Source organism: Varanus komodoensis, unplaced genomic scaffold (assembly GCF_004798865.1).
Source record: "Varanus komodoensis strain SLA01 unplaced genomic scaffold, ASM479886v1 scaffold18_3, whole genome shotgun sequence".
NCBI lineage: Eukaryota > Metazoa > Chordata > Lepidosauria > Squamata > Varanidae > Varanus > Varanus komodoensis.
The window spans coordinates 11,236,076-11,256,572 of NW_025335549.1; the positions used below are offsets into that span (position 1 = coordinate 11,236,076).

The 20,497-nt window shown below is 44.8% G+C and overlaps 1 protein-coding gene across 1 annotated transcript in view; it reads right to left on the reverse strand.

Annotated features, from left to right (window-relative positions):
- Nucleotides 1-20,497, reverse strand: part of DACH2 (dachshund family transcription factor 2) — a 265,678-nt gene that overhangs the window by 39,979 nt on the left and 205,202 nt on the right. The window contains exons 6-7 of the mRNA XM_044427377.1: nt 18,039-18,211; nt 5,474-5,609 (exon numbers count right to left, since the gene is read on the reverse strand). Of these exons, the coding sequence (XP_044283312.1) occupies nt 5,474-5,609; nt 18,039-18,211 (309 nt within the window). The remainder of the gene's footprint in view (nt 1-5,473; nt 5,610-18,038; nt 18,212-20,497) is intronic.

Consider the following 20,497-nt stretch of genomic DNA (forward strand, 5'->3'; position numbering starts at 1 on the left):
GACCAATCCCTCTTGGACAGCATTCTGTTGAGTAGGTGCTGGAATCATATAAAACACACATGCCACCACTGACAACAAAAAGTTAGAAAACAGTTTAGTTCCTGAGCCAAACCACTGATCTGATCTTCCAACTCATTAAATTTCACCCCCTGCTCAAAAATGAAAATAGCCCATCTGAAAGATGGTATATTATTAACCTCTCCTCCCCCCCACTCTGCAGAACCAATCTCCAAAGTTTCTGAAGGCAATGACAGATGCCAGAACAGTTGAAAGTGGAATTAACAAGCCCAATGCCATGCAAAATAAAACTTCAAAACAAAAAGCAGAGGGGGCGGGGAGGGGGAGAGAGAGAGATTTGTGTACGCCAGTGAAAGCAACTGACAGGTTTATAGATGCCAGCAGAGAGTTTGTATCCTTTTTATAATATTAGTTTGGCCAAATCCTACATTGTCTCTCAGGAAAAGGCATGTGTCCTTTTAAATTGTTCTCTGTCCTTTTAATTGTCCTTTTAACTATGTCCTCGGAAAAGGATGGCCCTTTAAAGTTATTTTTGGATAATTGTCACTGCAAACATAATTATGTATTAGTTCAGAAATAAGTTCTGCAAGCTGGTTGGAGAAGGGCTGCAGAAGTTCAGGGTCAAGGGCCGAAGCGAGTCCTCCCACAGTCCATGTTGGCTCTCTCCCGGTCCCATCCCTTTGTCCAGTAATAGCCTGCACAGCTTTTTCCACATTCCAGCTGATTGAAGTGCCTCTCCGAAGGCTTCCTTACTAGAGCTCTCAGTTACAAGGTGCTGGGCATATTTTGCATGTTTGGCCCCACCTATTTTGTCTTCGGTTGCGGCCAACACTGGAATGTGACCCCAAGAACTGTCCTGAAGCAGAAACCAGACCTTGTGCCAAAAGGGGGTCAACCAACTCTGTTAGAACATGTCGTTTAGTTGCAAAGTTGTGCCCGACCCATCACGACCCCACAGACACCATGCCTCCAGGCTCTCCTGTCCTCCACCATCCCCTGGAGTCCACCCAACCCCACACCCACCTCCCCACCGACCCCATCCAGCCACGTCAACCTCTGTTACCCCCTTCTCCTTTTGCCGTCAATCGTTCCCAGCATCAGGGTCTTCTCCAGGGAGTTGTCCCTTCTCATTAGGTGGCCAAAGAATTTGAGTTTTGTCTTCAGTTTCTGGCCTTCTAAAGAGCAGTCAGTTGATTTCTGCCATGCAGGCATCATGGGTTGCAATAGGAGTACCCTACACAATGCTAGAAGCAGTCACCTCTGCCTTACCTCTCTATTTCTGCTTGGTACATGGGCAACGCTGGACTCCTTTTCCAGTTCACCTAAGTGGAAAGGGTCTGCTAACTGCTATAACAAGAAATTAAATTTCACAAAGGCAATGTATATTGCATCTGGGGAAAAAGCTGATGCTTACTATCGCAAATCTCTATGGCTGAAATGAGGGATACTTGCGGAATTTGATCTTTGTGAATTCCAATATGAACTGAACTGATCTGGGCTGGCCGGACTAACGCATGGCTCTGAACTTAATTACCTGCCAATTTTTGCCATTCCTGAAGGCTCCGGTGCAGGTCTCAACTCAATAAACTACACTGAAATAAAATGTGTTTAAAAGTAAGTATGAATTTAAATATGGATTTGCATGCATATATAATAGAACTGCAGAACAGTTCTGACTAAATCCCACTGAACTTGGCAGCGACTTATTTCTGAGTACACAGGACTTGTATTATTAAGACCATTGATGAGAAGAAAAAAAGCCACTGCATATTCACGATAGAGCAAAAGATAAGAATGAGAATTTGTTCGTTCGGAATAAGTTCAGATTTCACACTGTTACAGTCGCTGCTTCTGACATACAGGGCCGTACTCGACTCACACTTAACTGCTGAAGTTGGCTTTTCCAAGGGTAAAATACCTCGCTGCACTAATCGCTATAGAATGACAAACTTTCTCAGTTGCACTGAGCATTAGGCAAATCTCTCCCCTCTGCCAGCCCAGTGCAGGATTTCAGTAATTTGCTCAATGTCTGAAAAACTCCATGTTACAGCAAAGCTAGCATTTTATGGCCAGTAGAGCTATAAATCATTTTTAAAATCATGATGATATTACTCAAAGCAGATGTGAAAACATATGTTTGCCATGCTTGTGTAAACTGCTGACTTGTCATACTTAATAAACGCCGATACTTTTGAGTTAACTACATACCATGTTAATAACACCTTTGAAAACTTTCAAAGGAATGTTGGGGTTGTTGTCTTGGTAATGGACTGAGTAATAAGAGGCCCTGTAAAGATAAACTGTAGGGTTTGAATCACTGGGCCTGGGTTTAATATGGATATACAAATATTAAGGAGAGGAATATGCAAAATGCAAGTGTTGTATTTTGTGGGAAGGCAGAGTGGCTTCATTGTGACCATGTTGGGCTGGAACCTGTCCCCGCTCGACCAGGAGGTTGAATGGATGACTTTGGGGCAGTTGCCGACTCTCAACCTAACCTACCTCACAGGGCTGTTGTTGTGGGGAGAGCAGCAGGAGGAGAATGATTGAGCTGCTCTGAGTTCTTTAAAAGGAAAAACGGCAGGGTATAATCTAAGGAATGAATGAATGATCATGAGTAATACTAAATGTGCCAAGACAACTTGCCACTTGTAATCTGCACATACATGTGGCATATCATGAATCCCAGAACTGGTACTCCCTATTTCACATCTACTTGTTTGATCAACAGAGTGAGAACCAACATTTTATATAATTCTGCTACATAATTATCGCTATTCCAAAGGCTTGATCTGAGAGATCAAAACTGGGGGTTATAGGAAACCAGCTCCAAACAACTTTCTTGAAAGCAACTGTCGGACAACTTGCCTAGTCATCACAAGCACAAAAATGATGTCAATTTTGGGCAATGTAATGTAAGTACATCCAGCTCTGAAAACAATTGTGCCTTCTTCACACTTCAAGGAAAGCAACACAACCTTTGAAAATAACTTGCATGCACTTACTTACTCAGACATAGGTTCTACTGTGACTTTATAGGTCATCACCAACACCTTAAACTGGGCCCAGACTTCAACTGGTAGCCAGTGCAGATGGTAAAGGACTGGTGTTTATGGGCATACCTGTTACGGTCCTGGCAGCTCTATTCTGAACCAACTGAAGTATCCAGATCTTCTTCAAGGGCAGCCCCACATAGAGCATGTTACAATAGTCCATTTTTTCATATTTTGGGGGGCTGCAGGAACCCCAGGTGGTACATGAACTACATGCTTCCCGTCTCTATTCCAGAGCAAAGAATGCCAAATTGGGAGTAACCACCACATACCACTAAATACCTTCCCAGTGAACCTCTACCAGCAGTGGGCCGAAGAATAGAAAGCGAGGCCTCTGATGGAGAAAGTTACTGGCAGTTGTAGAGACAGGAAAAGGTCTGCCGCCTTTGCCCCATATCTCCTTGACAGAGAAATAGATACTGCATAGAATAAATATGTGAATATGGGTTTGTTTGCTAGGTACATTTTTAACGTTGACTGCATGAGATGAGAACTCGAATCAGGCTTGGTTTTTTTCCCCGAGACAGGGCAATGCAAGGAAGGGGATTCTGGCGAATTTCAACGAATGGGGCTTACACATTCGGAGGACAGGAGTGCCTAGGTTGGCACTGCTTCCTGTTACAGAGGCAGACTCTTGTACCTAGTTAAGGCTGGGTGCAATCCTGCAGACTCCATAAAGGCATTTAGCAGAAGAGGCTCACAGGCAGGCCTGTATATGAGAAGACCTTCCCGCACAAAGCTGTTGGGGCATGCACATGTTTTTCTTTTGCCGTTAGATGACAGGGAAGCTTGGTAGCAAATGCAGACATCGCTCTATCCATAACAATTCACTAATTGTGCCACATCTGGGATCCAAAAAGTTCGGAAACACAGCAGTGAATCCATTCTGCCAACATGAGCACAAGAGAGAAATTACCTTTTTCCTTTGGAAGTTTTTTGAGGTTTGGCCCAGAGCCTTGGTCCACAGGTTCTCCATCTCTAGTGTTGGATAACACACCTGACAGGTAAGAAAAGAAAGGGAGGGAAGGATAAATGCTACTTTGTTAACTGAAAAATCCCTGCACCAATTATCTGGGAAGGCAAATTAATGAATTAAGGCTTGTTCAATATTTTTGAGATTGTGGTTCAGAAACTGGGAATTCATTTTGCCCTACACGTTTCCTTCCAAGGGTTAGGTTTTATAATAAATACTGCATCACCTAGTGGTAAGAAGTTTTATAGCTGAGCTGTCCAAAAGTTTGCATGTAGCTAGGCATTACATGCTAACACGATGAGGGACAATTTGCCCTGGAAGGCATTCAAGTAAGGGAATACTTGGCTCGAGAACAGTGCAAGTGAGAAGGATCTTGGAATTGTTGTAGATCACAAGCTGAAGATGAGTCAACAATGTGATGTGGCTGCAAAAAGAACACTTGCTATTTTGGGCTGCATTAACAGAGGTACCACTTGCTTCTGCCCAAGTGTGAGTGTCAGACAGAAGCAGCCAGATACCTGCTCAGGTGTAGAGGGTAAGGTCAGCAGCCTTAGGCCTTCCTCAGGCTCAGATTTCCTGGAAAGACAACTCCTTCTGGAGGAAAGAGTAAGTCTGCTTGGTGGTGTGAGATGAAGAAAACCAGAAAGATAAGAGAAAACTGCCAGTGAGCTGAGAGTTCTTTCCTCTGAAATGTTTGAATTAACTAATTAACAAGATTGATTCACTGGGATAATTTTGGATGAAAAATGCATTTAATAGAGCAGATGATTTAAGGAATCAGTAATTATCTGTAATTTTTCTAATTTATTAGAGAGATATAGACAGCTAGATAGTTAACAAGACAAACTGATGGATGACAGTTCAAAAACAGTCAGCGGTGACTCTGAGAAAATAGTTTTTAATGGAGAACTCACAAAGTCATATGGATGTGGAAGAAACTTTATAGTTTGGGGGCTTTTAAAATGACCTCGTTGATTACAATATGAAATTCTCCATACTGAACAGATCATTTAAAAAAACCCCAATGGTAATAATACTTTTGGTAGAAAACTGCAACTTATTTTTATCATCTCAAGGAAAAATCAGCTCAAAATTGCTGAATGTTGGTGGCATCACTGGGGCAAAAAGGACACCCTTGCAAAATACATTGTCCTAGAAGAAATGTTATTTCCACTGCCTGAATGCAACTTTTCTAACGTGCAATGTGTGTGGGGATATAGCTGGGATACCTTCTTACTAAATACACCCAAGAACAATTCCCTCAATTAAATTCCCATGCATTTTTATCTCTGTATGTGTTTGCATCAATTCTGCTTGCTTCCTGCAGTCCAGTCTCCTTCTCCATTTGCCTGCTGTGTGAGGTTTTTCCCACTGGGCTCTCCTACTATTCAGTGGCATCGGAATAAGCCTACCATAATAGATTACCAACCAATTCTATCTGGCGTGTTGTCAAGTTGGGATGGAGAGCTTGAACCGCTGCTACTCTGATGCGAAGAGGCATGACTCCCAGGCCGTTGAGTCTCTTCCACAGACGGGGCGGGTGAAGGGCTGTCTTGAATCCTCTCCTTTAAAGAGAAGAAGCACTTTAAAAGAAAGGAAGACTGGACTGGCGGGAAATAGAATGGAAATGTTGGGCTGGGGGTGACAAACACCACAGTCCTCCTGCCCTGAATCCAAGCGGATGGTACTTCCAAGACACACATGTATAAAGATCTGTGTTTTTTTGTTTTGTTTAGTCACAACTCCCGTGGAAAACATTCCTCCAGGCTCTCCTATCCTCCACCATCCCTCGAAGTCCACCCAAGCTCACCCCTACTGCCCCAGTGACTCCATCCAGCCACCTCCTCCTCTGCCGGCCCCTTCTCCTTTTGCCGTCTATGGTGCCCAGCATCAGGGTCTTCTCCAGGAAGTCCTCCCTTCTCATTAGGTGGCCAAAGTATTTGAGTTTCGTCTTCAGTACCTGGCCTTCAAAGATCAGTCAGGGTTGATCTCCTTTAAGATTGGCTGGTCTGATCTCTTTGCAATATACAATGATACACACCAAGACAGAGAGAGCAAAGCAAAGAGATCTTTGATGGCCCTTGCTTTAGAATGCCTTATTCTGGGAAAAACAGCCTATTCCTCACCCCCTATAGATAATCTAAGCCATGCACTTTGGTTGGCTGTTAGGATCTACCCAAACACACAGCAGGATCGGCTTCCGACATTTTGCAGTAGGTGAAGCGACGCACATTACTATTTCTGTATTCTATTTTATTTATTGTACTTCTATACCACCTCATTGCCCACAGGCTCTCTGGGTGGTCATTACATTTCTATGCCATCCCTAGCTGAAGCTCTCAAGGGGGTTCACAACAGCAAGTCACCCATCCAGATTTCAACCAGGCCTGATCCTGCTTAGCTTCCAAGATTAGGCAGGATCAGGCTATTCAGAAGCTACTATCTAAAGATAGTTATCTTATAAGATACTGTGAAGTAAATGAAAGAACACATGCCCATCAAAGAAAGGAGGAGGCATTATGAGAATAAAGTCCAGACCCGAAAATTACCAACCTGCACCACTCTCAGAAGTCTTCCAAAAACAGGCTTATTTAGGGCTTGTATTTGAATAGTGTTTGTCTGATCTATGCACAATTGCCCAAGAAAAAGCTGCCTGAAATGTGTTTTTAATAACGTAGTTATTGGGCATTCAGTTGCAAGTGAACCTCAGAATCATGCAACAGATGCCTATCTATAGTGGTTAACCCTCAATGGACATGTTTCTTAACCAATTAACTCTTATTCAATGCAAATACAATAACTAATAAAACTTAAAAGAGAAGCATTTAATTGCTGTACTGTCAGCCTGCTAATTAAAAATATTTGTTAAGCTTAAATACATACTAATCTATTCTAGGGCTTTCACGCCTCTGTATCTTGGGGGCATTTTGTGATTTAAATTGGTTTGAAATAAACATTGGATTTTTTTGTCAAGAAATGTGTAGCATATTACCTCAGACATCATGACTGTATCAGGAGGAAAAAATCCAGCAAGTATTACTGAAAGCCCAATATGTGTTAATACAGAAAGCAGTTTCAGTCCAATCCTGAAATGGCAAAAGACCAACAAATATCTCTCTTCCGGAGTACCTCCCATATAATACATACCATTTGCAGGATACTTTTACAGGCCATAAAATCTTATGCTACATTCATTCAGCACAATAAACCAGGAGTCCAGACAGTTGTGGCATTTTGGCAACAAGCATTCTGGTCATGTGGACATTTGTCTCTCTTTTGCTCCTCCTCTGTATTGCAACAGCTACACTAAAGGAGACGAGGTGTTTTAGTGGATTATCTGAACCTTGGATCCTGGCTTGTTGCACTCAAGCAAACTAGGATTCATACGCTGATAACAAACCCTGATTTGCAATCCTGGCTTGCAAGGAAAGCTGCAAGTCAAGTGTGCAATTCTGGGTAAACAAAACTTTCCTGAATCAGAAATGTTAATGTGATGAGGCAGGCTGTGAAATCTCAGTGTCAATCAATACAGCTGGCTGCTCCTCAGCCCCCATCAGAGTGACCTCCAAGGGTGTATGGGACAACTGGCTGGGATCGGACAGGGATGCCTGAAAGGATTGCTGCCTTCACCCGTATGGGCTGGGCTGGGGACACAGACAATGACCTGCTCAGCCAGAGCAGCGAGAAAAGGAGTTCTCCCACTGCACGCACTGCAGATGGTGGGTTCTTCTCCTTCTGTGTAGAGTTGTGAAAAACCCTGTTGGAAGCTGTCCCTCCAACCATTCATGGGCTTCCTCTTGCACTTGGCCCAGCCTTCCACAGCAAACCGAACTGGGAAGACCTCTGTGAATGCTTGCAGATCCTGGCAACTTTGCACAGCAAGCAAGCAACCTCCTTCTACATCCAAGTCCAGAAGGCACCTGCAGCTGGCCTGGAAGGGCAGCGCTGCTGACGTGGCGGTCACAGGAGGCCCCACATAACCCGTCTTCTTCCACATCAGTTGCCACCGACCAAAGTTTGGCTGCTCCTGAGTGTCACTTGCACAGCCATGGGCTGCACGAGCCCTGGCAGTGTTCACCAGGAACGTGGGACTCTGGGCCACTCCAAAGCATGCCTGAGTGGTGACAATCTACAGGCAGTCCTGGGTGGGCCCTGCATCCATCCACGCTCTCTAAGCTCACCTTGTCATTCCTGCAGCCGATGGCTGTAGGAATAACACATATTACTACGGCTTTATTTTAATTTAATTCATAAATTGCCCTGGAAGCAAACTTAGCTGACACTTCCACTGTGTGACTTGTGGTCCTCCAGATATTTGGCCATACAAGTCTCATCGGCCATGGCCAGCCAGTCAATGGGGAGGGCTGATGAGAGATTCAGTCCAAAACTAGTGGATGGCCACATGTCGCCCACCTGTTGTCAGCGCAACGGTAAATTTTGCAGTGGATCGCTCCCTCAGCATGCCTCCAAAGAAAGCATGAAGATGCAGGCAGCTTGGTTAATGCATGTCCATAAACTGATCCTAGCAATTTTCATCTCCATCAGATTTTTTGCAGGGAGTCTCCATTGCCCATTCTAGACTAGACCACCCCTAAAAATGCTTCATTACAGCAGGGATCGCTCGGGATGATGTTGTGGGGAAAAGGAGCAGGGAATCTGGAGGCGGGAGTGGCAGATGGCGGCAGCATCCCACAAAAAGTGTCGGTTTTGCAAGCCCGCAGCTCCTGGCTCCTCTACACCTCTGTCCCTGGTCCAAAGGAAATGGTCCCACGTCCGATGCAAGACGGGCAGGGCTGCAGAATCTGCCGACAGCAAGTCATGACAAAGCATCCTGAAAAAGGAATGCAATCCGGCATCCCTTTCGACTAAGCAGAAGACCGGCCCTTGGTTGGCGGTGGCTTCCGCTTCCCACATGCGCTAGCAATGGGGCTCCCAGAAGGTACGTCTTGGGTCTTGGAAAAACTATGCAGAAGCTGTTAGTCTTGGTGAATACACGCAGAGCTTGAGAGGAGATTCAGGATACGGACTGAGAGACTCAGAGAATGAAAGGCAGTTCTGATGATATTTTGCCATAAAATGTGCGAGCGCTTTCTTCTTTGCGTGTAAACAGATCCATTTTTCAGCCCTGTAATCAGTATGCATCTATTAAGCTACTTAACAGCAATGAGCTGTGGTTCATTAGGTAGCTACTGTTGTGTCTCCATCTAGTTAAAATTTCACAGCAAGTTAATCTATTTTATTACAAATGAGAACACAAGCAATAATGTCCCAGCCATTTTCCTAACACAGGGTTAACAGTATTTGTAACAAATCAATGAGGACATTTCAATACGAAAATTGCAAAGCTCAGAGCCTGAACATCTTTTTACACCTTGATGACTTCATTTTGTCATTTGTGTATTTTACAGCCCCGTCACTCTTTATTTCACCTAATGCATTAAAGGCTGCCTTCCGGATTGTGGATTGCTGCACAACACACACACACACAATGCTTGTAACAACAATGAATGGGATTCCACTCCTGCTGAAGGATTGGGAGTGCGGCCCGGGGGTTCTTCGAGCTTTGCTCCTGCCAGGTTGGTCAGGTGTGCTGCACCACGCACACCCTTTCCTGGATATAGGAGATGGCCAGTGCCATACATGCTGTTAACTTCATCTGCCTCCCTGAAACCAGGACTTGGCCATGTTTCGCTTCCCTGAATTTGATTAGCGGGATCCTGAGTTCCTTCCAAGATCCCCCTGCTCAGGATCTCCCTGCTCAGGAACCTTCACACTACTAGAACCATGATTTGTATAGGAACAAATTGCAAACTGCCCCAGGGGGCCTGTTATTACAGCATCCAGGTGTCTGACGTCACCTCATCTTCTCTCTTCACCTTGTGGCATGCTTCCCATGGGATTGCGATTGCCCCTGCGCACCTTGGGGTAAGCCTGCCACTCAAGTGGAGAGGCAGAGAGTACTAAGAGGAAGCCAAGGATGTCCGAGGTAATGGGACGACGCATGGATTTTGGTGCCATTCCCCTAAATCGGGGCTAAAATTAATAATGCCATGTTTTGTAGCTACATTTCCTGTACTGAATCAAGATGCCATTCTTTAGTAAGATGCAGAAATATATTGTCCGTCAAAGGGGTTTGATACTACAGAAGAAGTCTGAAGGGGAAAGGTATGGTTGCACTCCATAAAGAGAAGACAAACAGTCACTACACAATAGCAAATATGTAGGATCTTCAAAAACTTTTCACTTTAAAACTAACACTATCACCCAAAATCTCTAAATTGCTTTTGGAAGCAAATGCTTGCTAGCCTTTCTTTATACATCTTAGAAAACTTTTTTTGGTATTTATTTAAGAGGATTTTAAAAGCCCATTAGCATTAGTGTATTTTCAGATCTTTGCACCACTGCTGGCTTTTATTTGGCTGTTAGTCTAGTTTTATGCTGTCTTAAACATTTTAATGATTTTATATTATGTTTTATTATCTTATTATATTTTGCAGTTTTAAGTCTCGTTCCATGAACTGCCCAGAGAATTTTGGCTACTGGGCATTACAGGAAAATTACAAACAAACAAACAAACAAACAAACAAACAAATAAATAAATGATTTTGGGAGGGGAGGTGACGTCCAGCTCCTGGGCCAGAAGAGACCACTGTATGGGTGAGCCTGCTATATGAAGCTCTTTCCCCTTGTGCTCTTTGCTGCTTGACATCTTGCTTGCCTTGGAAGTTTATGTTGCCCACCGGTGGCCCTTCAGATTAGCACTGTGAAAACGCTTCCCATTCTCCCAGTTCCAGGGCCTAATGCCCTGCCAGTGTGTTGAACGTGGTGGCATGAGACTCAGTCCCCTTCCATACTTCTGACCTGTTGTTCTTCTAGGGCTTCAGGGAATAGTGAGCTGGAGGCCAATTATTATGATTATTATGATTATTATGATTATTATTATTATAACATTTCTATGCCGCCCCTTGCTGAAGCCTCGGGGCGGCTTACAACACAATAAAATACATTGAAATACAATAGAACATAATAAATTACCATTAAATACAAAAATATTATTATTCTTTCAAATTAAATTAGTATCTTGCCTTTATTTCCTTGCACCAAACTCAAAGCAGCTTAATCATTCTCCCTCTCCTCCTCTCAATCTTATCCTCACAGCAACAGTCCTGTGAGGTAGGTTGGGATGAGAGTCTGTGAGTGGCCCAAAGTCACCCCGTTGGCTCCATGGCTGGGTGGGGACTAGGACTCAGATCACCCGAGTCCCAGCCCGTGTTCTTGACCACTGCACCACACTGTCAGTGGCTCTAAACTAGGAGCTCCAGCTGGTGGTCAAGTATCTCTTCCCTACCCTGATTTTCCTCAAAGCTCTCAGAACTGCATTTCTTTGCTGACTTTAAATACAAATCAAGAATCTGTTGCAAATGCAGTGAACAGTTCTCTCTGTCTCTCTCTCTCTCTCTCTCTCTCTCTCTCTCTCTCTCTCTCTCTCTCTGTATAAAATCAATAAATAATTTTAAAGCTGCAGTTAGAAATCTCTTGTCTTATAGGTTCAATCTCACTCTATACCAACCGGAACCCCAAAACTTTATAATTAACGCACACATGTGGGCTCAATAAAAACGTTCTCTTGGTATCTGGGGATCTTCTTCCTTCTAATTCACACACATGCATCCTAGAGACACTGATGAAGAGGAACATTTGAAGTGTAAGTTCCCACCATGATAGTTCTGATAGCCCCACTTCTCAGAATTCCCTGCTTCCTCAGAGGTTAACAACAGCCCTCAGAAAACAACAGTACAGAAAACAAGATAAGCCATGTTTCAACAACCACCAACACCCAATCCTTGATGACGGAACCCAGCCAAGATACTAAATCATAGTGAAGAACCCAGAGTTCACAACTCAACAACAAACCATGGTTTCTCTTCATGGGTTGTTTGTAGTTAACAGTCCATGGTTTGTTAGTGCAGCTGGGTTCAGACAAAGGTTTCAATGGTAGCCCACAATTCAACAACAACCAACACTCAACTGATTGTGGATTCTTATGTTGTTTCAGTAGCTGGAGGAGAAAATGATTTTTCTCAGAAACAATAGGTTGTTCCTTGTAATCATGAAAAAATCTAAGATTCATTTACTTAACAACAGACCTAGTCCTAGCAGAGGAAAATTCCTAGAATGGGTTGGTTGACATGGATCAACAAAGCTACCTGCAATTTTGGACTGTCCTTAGGGCATGGCAATGGAGACTGTTGCGATGCCCATGCAATGAATAATTTACCATGGCATGACAGGTACTCTCATATATCAAGTGGCTGGTCATAGCCCCGACTGCCCATTCACAGCAATCATACCAGCCAAACTCACAAAAATATCCACCCATCCATCCATCGCATGCATGTATGTGCAGATCATCCTAGTCTTGACATAATCAACTTGACCTTAGTACTTTAGCAGTGATATTTCATAGTATTGATCTCTGTTTGTGTGCCAAGCATTCAGCAAAGCGGTGACACTAAGGCTTGCTTGTTTATTTTTATTTCCAGTGCAGCTATAATTACTCATCCAAATGTTAATCTATTAATGAGTTCCTAAAGGACTTAATGGCATTTCTCTGCTGACAAGCAGGTTTTGCAACTCTGCTTGAACACTGGGAATTTTATTCTTACATTTTGTCTTGATATTTCTGCTTCAGTTGATACATTCCCATTTGTGATCTATTGGGCTGGACAGAATGGAAGTTAACTCACTAATGAAACGAGAAGAAAACAACATCCCAGTTCAGTGTGTATTTGAAAGCTGAAAAAGAAACTTCCAGCTTGTGACTTGTTGGGGCAAGTGAAACTCATCCATGGGTATGGAATACCCTCCTTTGTCCAGTTTTTTAAAAAAATGATCCCCATCAGTGGATTTCTGATGTTCTTATGCTCCTTTCAGTTTGGACTTCTCAGGGAGAGTTGGAGACTAGAAGATAATCATTTTCAGAAGACCTGCTCATGGAAACCTCTCCATTGGTTTGAACTGCACTCAAAGTCCATGCACCCAGTTGTCCATGTACTCACTTGAGTGGGTGAAGACAAGGAAACACCAGTGTTTCATGTGTTCAGGCAAATGTATGGCTGAAGCTGGGCCAGAAGGACAGGTCAACAAAGCAGGTGTCCAACCATCAGATTTCCACTTCCACCCACGCGAAGGCACTCTGATCAGCCACTTCAACTGCGTTGCCCCATGACCCAAATCCACCCATACCAGCCACACTCAAGTAATTGCAGATGAGCTACCTCATCCAAACGTGTCGCAGGGTTTAGTTCAAGTCACGAAAACATTAGGATCACACTGGATTTGCTTGCTGTTCTCCAGAACCTGGGGTGAACTCTTACCTAGAGGTAGGTAAAGGTCACATGGGCATTTTTCCCCAAGGCACAATCTTATGCAAGTTTAGACAGGAAACCCCCCTACGACCCTCAGCACACCTGAGCCAGCCTTTTTTTTGCATGGACCGGTTGACTTGACTGGTCCCTCCCAACTCTTCAATGATCCTGTGAGCACTGCGCTGTTCAACACCCATGAATGAAGAAATGTCCATGACATGAACACATCAGAGTGGTCCTGGTGATGCACAAGCAGCTTATCCCTTGCGCATTCATTCATTCATTCATTCATTCATTCATTCATTCATTCAAAGCTTTTACAGACCGTCCCATTACTAATGTATCGGGAAGGTTTACAACATAGGAGGCTGCCTGCACTGAATTGGTCCATCTAGTCCAGTATTGCCTATTCTCCTGGGCAGAGTCTTCCTCATGATCTGTTCTCTGAGGCTTTTAAGCTAAAAGAGATCAGGGACTCAGTCTGGGCCTTCACCCCAAGCACTGGCCCCTCCAGCCAAATCTCTCAACCAGCCTGAGCTATAATCAGATGCATGTTCCACTGTGCTCTGGAAAATTACCGTCACCTTCAGCATGTATTCGCTTTTCATACCAGATGTTCACATTCTGATTTCACTGCATTGTGACCATTTCTCATCAACTCATTAATTGCCAGCTGCTCAACTAAACAAAAAACAAATCTAGAGATATCAGGTGATATTAGTAAATAGCTAGACAAGAATGCAACATTCTGGTAGTTCTCTTGAAGTCAAGAAAGAGTAACGGAAGCTTCCTTTCCACTATTATAAAGTGTCTTCGGACCTCAACAAACCAGTATTAGAATTGGTCATGTAGATGACTGGGAAAAGCACAGCTTAATGGCCAACCTGCCACCCTCAGTAGCTGTTAGGAGGTCAAGACATGGGGCAGACCCACTCTTACCGGCCAGTCCCTGCAGCACAGCTGTCCAGTGAAGCCTGTGCAGAGAAATCCACCCCACCTTTCTAAGCACAGTGTTGGGAGGACAAACAGAAGAAAAAGGACTTGGCCGACCATGCAGAAGTACAAGAACTGCGGTCTAGAACACACATGGGTGAATTTTGCACTGGGAGGCATAGCCCTCTGGGTATTTTAAATGTACTACCAAATCATAATTGCTTAACCCTTTCTTCTATCACATGGCAAAAACTACTCTCTATTCACTTTCTTCAAACGAATTAGGCCTTTGTCCAGCTCTATGCAATCTCCCTTCCACCATGGAAACATTCCTTGTTCGATGCTGAGTCTGACTGATTAAATGATGTTCCCAGATCTAATGACGTTATTGCTATTTCCAGCCTGCATTAGGACTGTATTTGTTATTAACGACAAATGCTAATGGCTGAGCCAACATTAAAAGGACCTGGAGCATATCAGAAGACTAATAAGCAACTGGTCTAATAAGATTCCCAGGTTAGTTTTCACAGAAAAGCATGCCAATTTGCAAACTCAAAACAGCTCTTCCACTGTTAAAAGTACAAACGGGGCACTGGATAGTATTTAGCAGAACCTAGCACTGAACTTTGAAAGAATGTTATCTGGCACTTGTGGGCCTTGAACCCTCACATTTGAGGAATAAGTACGGCTTTCTCCGGCTCATTTCATCCTGACTGTACAGCAGGAAATGAAATTGTAGTCACTATAGAACTGAGAGATAAGTCGGCTCAGGAATGTGTCTCAATGGCAGAGAACTTACCTTGCATGTAAGTTCCCATGTTTGGTCTCCTGGCACCCCCTGGAAGACCACAGAAAGACACTGCCACAATATTGCACTAAACGGACCAATGGTCTGACTCAGTCACTGGGGTCAGACAAAACAATGATCCTGCACTCATGGGTTCAGCGTGGGTTATGTGTGGGTTGTTGCTGAAGCATGGTGTCTGAACCCAGTTGAGCTAACAAATCATTGTGTTAACCAGGGACGACCCAGGAAGAAAATCCATGGTTTATTGAGGGGTTGTGAACTATGGGTTGCTAACCATGGTTTACCACATTAGCCATGCTCACACAACACAATAATTCCTGCTTCAACAGCAGCCTACAGTTCGATGGCAAATCACACTCAATCATATGAAGCCCCTGGGTGTGACTTATTGTCTTGTCTGAACCCAGTAAGTCTAAGGCAGCATGCCGTGTTCCTACTACTAGAAATCTTGAGAGCTGTTGTCCAAAACTTCTGGAGAGTACCAAAGCTAAGATGGTTGTTCTAGTCTGACTCTCTATGGTTAATGTACCCTCACTTCGTATTTTTTAAAACCACGCCCAGCTGAAGACATCTTGTTTAAAATTCTGATTCTGGGGATGGCTCAGAGTGAGCCAAGTTTCAGACGGAGAAAGTTTTCTCGGTGGAGCTGTAAATCCCTGAAGGCAGAGATTTATAATAGGGTTTTTGACAGAGTCTTAACCGTATGAGCGCTAGTAGGAGCTGCTAATCACATTAGGTTAGATTACAGATGGCAAGAAGGCTTTCAAAACCTGGCCACTCTGCCACCCTCTAATTTATAGTGTTCTTGTCACAATGAAATCAAATTTCATAGTTATGACATTTCTTTCCAGAGTACTGAATGTTAACTTTGCTGAGTGGGCACATTTTGGAGTGGAGGATGCAGGGAGAGAACACGCTGTTCTGGGCGGCGGGTGGGAAGGCCAGGGCACCAGGGCAGAGTAGATGCCCCCAGAGGCAACCACAAAGCCAGCGATCCTCATGCTAAGTTACACAGCAGCTTGGCAAGTCGCTCAGCAAAATCTATTCGACAGAGTCACCTGTTAAGTGACTTGAATTCACTAACAGTGAACCCGGCACATGGCGGGTGGCAGAGGACTGCCAGGGCTGGCAGTGCTCCACTAACTTCTGCTGTGGGCTCTTGTTAAAAATGACGACGACATTTCCACCAATTCTGGAAATGGACACCTTTGTTTTCAGCGATGTCCCAGAACAGGATGTCCGACGGTGGAGGGTTTGGCTGTATTGTGGCAATGCTGGTGTCACAAAGGTAGCCCTTGCTGCACCCCCCGAGGCCCCTGGGGGCACCCGTGGAAACAGAGAGGGACTTGCTGGCCACAGCTTTATTGAGCTGGCCCTAAAACGGGCCCAGGCCAAAGGATAGCTCTGAAGAGCTGTGCAACAGGTTTTTGATGGTTACAAAAACAGCGCTTCTGAAACTGCAGATGAGCAGCTTCAACACGTTATTTAAGCCTGTAAGAGAGTGTGAGAGAGAATCGTGGCATGCCAGGATGGCACGGTTTTTCATGCAAAACGTGCACCTTTTCACACAGACGCTGCACTTTCATGTCTGGTGATCATTTTCAGATATGGAGGCATGCAATGAACATGCCTGCATAGCCGACTGTTCACGCTGTCAATAACAAAGGTGCACGATTCTGTAACGAAGCCAAATTTGTACCACTTGTCCATATGGTTCATTTTCAGAGACGGAGGCATGCAGAAGCTGAATGGAGTCCCGCACACAGTAGCACTCACAGCGGCTGAGTCTGCACCATCACTGAGGGGAAGCATCCGCAGAGGCTTCTTTCTCCCACTGGTGCGGCACTAAATGAGGTGTGTGTATTGGCACGTTGTCCAAGCCTGTGAAGTCTGTGAGGAAGGGGGTGGCTTCCAAAATGGCTCAGGACACTGAACGTCGTGGGTTCCATGCTGCTTTCGGAGCTGTCCTTGCAACACACCTTGCCAGGCTTGGAAAACACGGCAGTGCAAAAGTCTAATTGAAAGTCGAGCAGTGCAAAAATGGCACATGCACGGGGTGGAAAATCAGCTACACTGGCTTCTGGTGGTAACAACTGTGAAAGCCTGAGCGACACAACAATAAGATGTTCGCTGAGCCACTGTGCGTTCTGCTATGCTCCGTTAGCTGTGCCAATGCACACAAGCCCCAGTATTTGAACATGATCACTGTGTGTTTTATTCTACAAAGGGCATAAATATGCTGTTATGGAAAACTTAATCGCTGTAAGTCACTGTTACTGTTTGGGCAGATTTGTTTGTTTAAATTTCTATGACTTCCAAGGTTTTTCAAGCTCAAGACTGTGAATCTAACACTTGCCTTCTAGTTTGCATATTAGGGCAAAAAATGGTCATATTAAAATGAGAACCAAAACAATTGCTCACTGTGTGTATTTCAAGCTTTTAGGAAGAAACGTGTGAGCATTGTATGAGTCATTGTACCAGGCTGAAATGAAACACACGTGCTACACCACTGGCCTTGCTTATCAGGGGGCACGACAGTGAGGGGAGTTCTAGGCTAGCAATCTTGGGAACTTGGATCCGAAGCTTCCACTCCCCCCGCAAGGGTCTCTCTCTGATGGGCGAACTCATCCGGCTGGAATTCACTCTTCCATTGGGAGAGCCTCCTTCCAACAGAAGAGGAAATTGCTGGATCCATTCCATGTTCCTAGAACCATTGCTTTGGCTCTCAGTGTGAATTTGAAAGCACAACTGTGTTACCAAGGATGAAGGAAGCCAGTACGCAGAGAGGCAGAGCAAGTGGTAAAGAGATAGAAGTACACACACGCGCACACACACCATCCATCGACCCATCACTCCAGATTGCATGGCTCTGTCTTGAGACTCACCTTTATAACGGAAGCTCCTGCTCTCGAGAGAGGGCTGTGCATTTGCGCCGCTGCAGCCATGTTCGCGATGGTGTTGAGGTGGTTCATTTGATTCATAGCCATTGCCACAGAAGCAGGAGGTAGGCCAACTGGAAGAAGTGGGTGGGGCATCATCATGAATGGCAGATCTATTCCTGGAACAGTGCAGAGACGAGGCAGTGAACAGCTATGAGCTATCCAACATTTCATTCAAGACTGTGTGCACTCCATAGATTTGATGCTGTGGTCGTAACTAGTCCATTCTCTCCCTCTCTCTGTTTCTTTAGAGCATGCTGTTCAGTCACAAAGTCCTGCCCGACCCATCGCGACCCCACAGACAACACTCCTCCAGGCCCTCCTGTCCTCCACCATCCCCCAGAGTCCACCTAAGCTCACGCCGACTGCTTCAGTGACTCCATCCAGCCACCTCATCCTCTGCCGGCCCCTTCTTCTTTTGCCATCTAGTGTTCCCAGCATTAGGCTCTTCTCCAGGGAGTCCTTCCTTCTCATTAGGTGGCCAAAGTATTTAGTTTCATCTTCACGATCTGGCCTTCTAAAGAGCAGTCAGGCTTGATCTCCTCTAGGACTGACCGGTTTGATCGCCTTGCGGTCCAAGGGACTCAGAGGAGTCTCCTCCAGCACCACAATTCAAAGGCCTTAATTCTTCGGCACTCAGCCTTCCTTATGGTCCAGCTTTCACAGCCATACATTTCAACTAGTGGGATTTAGGATAACTTGGAGTGATGCTTTCACTGGGGGTCCAGCACTGAGCAGGGGTTTGGACCTGATGGCCTTTCCCCACCCCCTTTAAAAAAATAGTTGCAAAATCGTGTCCAGCCCATCATGACCCCATGGACAACATTCCTCCAGGATCTCCTGTCCTCCACCATCCCCTGGAGTCCACTTACACTCACACCCACTGCCCCAGTGACCCCATCCAGCCACCTCCTCTTCTGCCGGTCCCTTCTCCTTTTGCTGTCAATGGTGCCCAGCATCAGGGTCTTCTCCAGTGAGTCCCTCCTTCTCATTAGGTGGCCAAAGCATTTGAGTTTCATCTTATCTACCACTAAATTGGTCTAAAGGCTCTGTAAGCAGATAGACTTAGTGCTTAAAAAAGGAAGAACAAAATCAAGCTGGGAAACCACCGAACATGCAAAAACCAGAAAACCACTCAAAAATGTGGCCACAGGAAGGGATCATAGACTTCTCCTTGGAGGGCTGGATTGGGACCCCAGCTTGGACACCTATTTTGGGCTTGAAGTTTAGCACCCCTGATTCAGATTACAAATCATTCTGCAGGCCTTTGGTGTGTGAGCTACCTCTTTGGCTTGTGTGACCTAAGAAGAAAGAAGCCTTCCATTTTTGCTTTAGAGGAAGCCTGGGATAGAAAATCATGGTTTGATCCAGGTCTGCCAAACATGGTTAAAGCAAACCATGGTTTATCGAGTTCTCATGTAGCAGGGGAACTTTGGCTGTTTTCTCTCTCTTCCCAAGTTGCAAGTATGCAAGAAAGGAAGAGAGGATACATGAGCTTATTATTTATTTATTATAATATTTATATCCTGCCTTTGTTCCTTTGGAGAAAGGCAGTTTACATCTTTCTCCTCCGCTGCTCTCAATCTTATCCTCACAACAACCCTATAAGGTAGATTGTGCTGAGAGTCTGTGACTGGACCAAAGTCACCCAGTGGGCTCCATGGCTGAACAGGGACTAGAACCCAGGTTGCCTGAGTCTTGGCTCTGTGCTCCTGACCATGCCACCACACTGGCGGTAGCTCCAAACCTGTGGCTGAGAAGGAACTAGAACTCAGATCTCCTGAGTCTCAGTCCATAAAGATGATGATCCGAACCAGTTCTGTGGTATGCAAGATCTAACACATTAATGTGTGAACAGATCCAAGCATGTTGAAATTGTTCAACAATAGATGAAATTGTTCTTGGAAAACAAAGGTGAGCCAGCGCACCATGTAAGGTCCTCTCTGCATCATTCCTAGAACAAAGGTCAAATACACCCTGCCGTGTAGGACCCACAGGAATGCAAGTCCCTTAGAAAAAAAGAATTTGAGCAAGAATTTAGGACTGACGGGGTATATTTACTTGCATATTTTCCACTGACAATTCGTATATTTATACTTGCTTCCTGAAATCTGTTTGCATGTTATCTGCGCCATGCCCCTGGGAAACAGGCATGGAGATGCAGCTAAATAAATAATAAACCAACAGCCACGATGGGTTACAAAGCAGTGCCGGGGGCGTCACTCGCTTCCCTAAACTGTCCCAGCACCCCCTCACTGCACCCGCCGAGCTCATGCAAACATAAATCTTTGTTCCCTCGTCAATGCCCCAGCAGCAGCCTGGTAATCTTTCCTCCTACTCGGTAGAGTTTCAACACTCTGCCGGCAGACGCCATCTGTCCACCCGGAGTAGTGCGTCTACTTAGA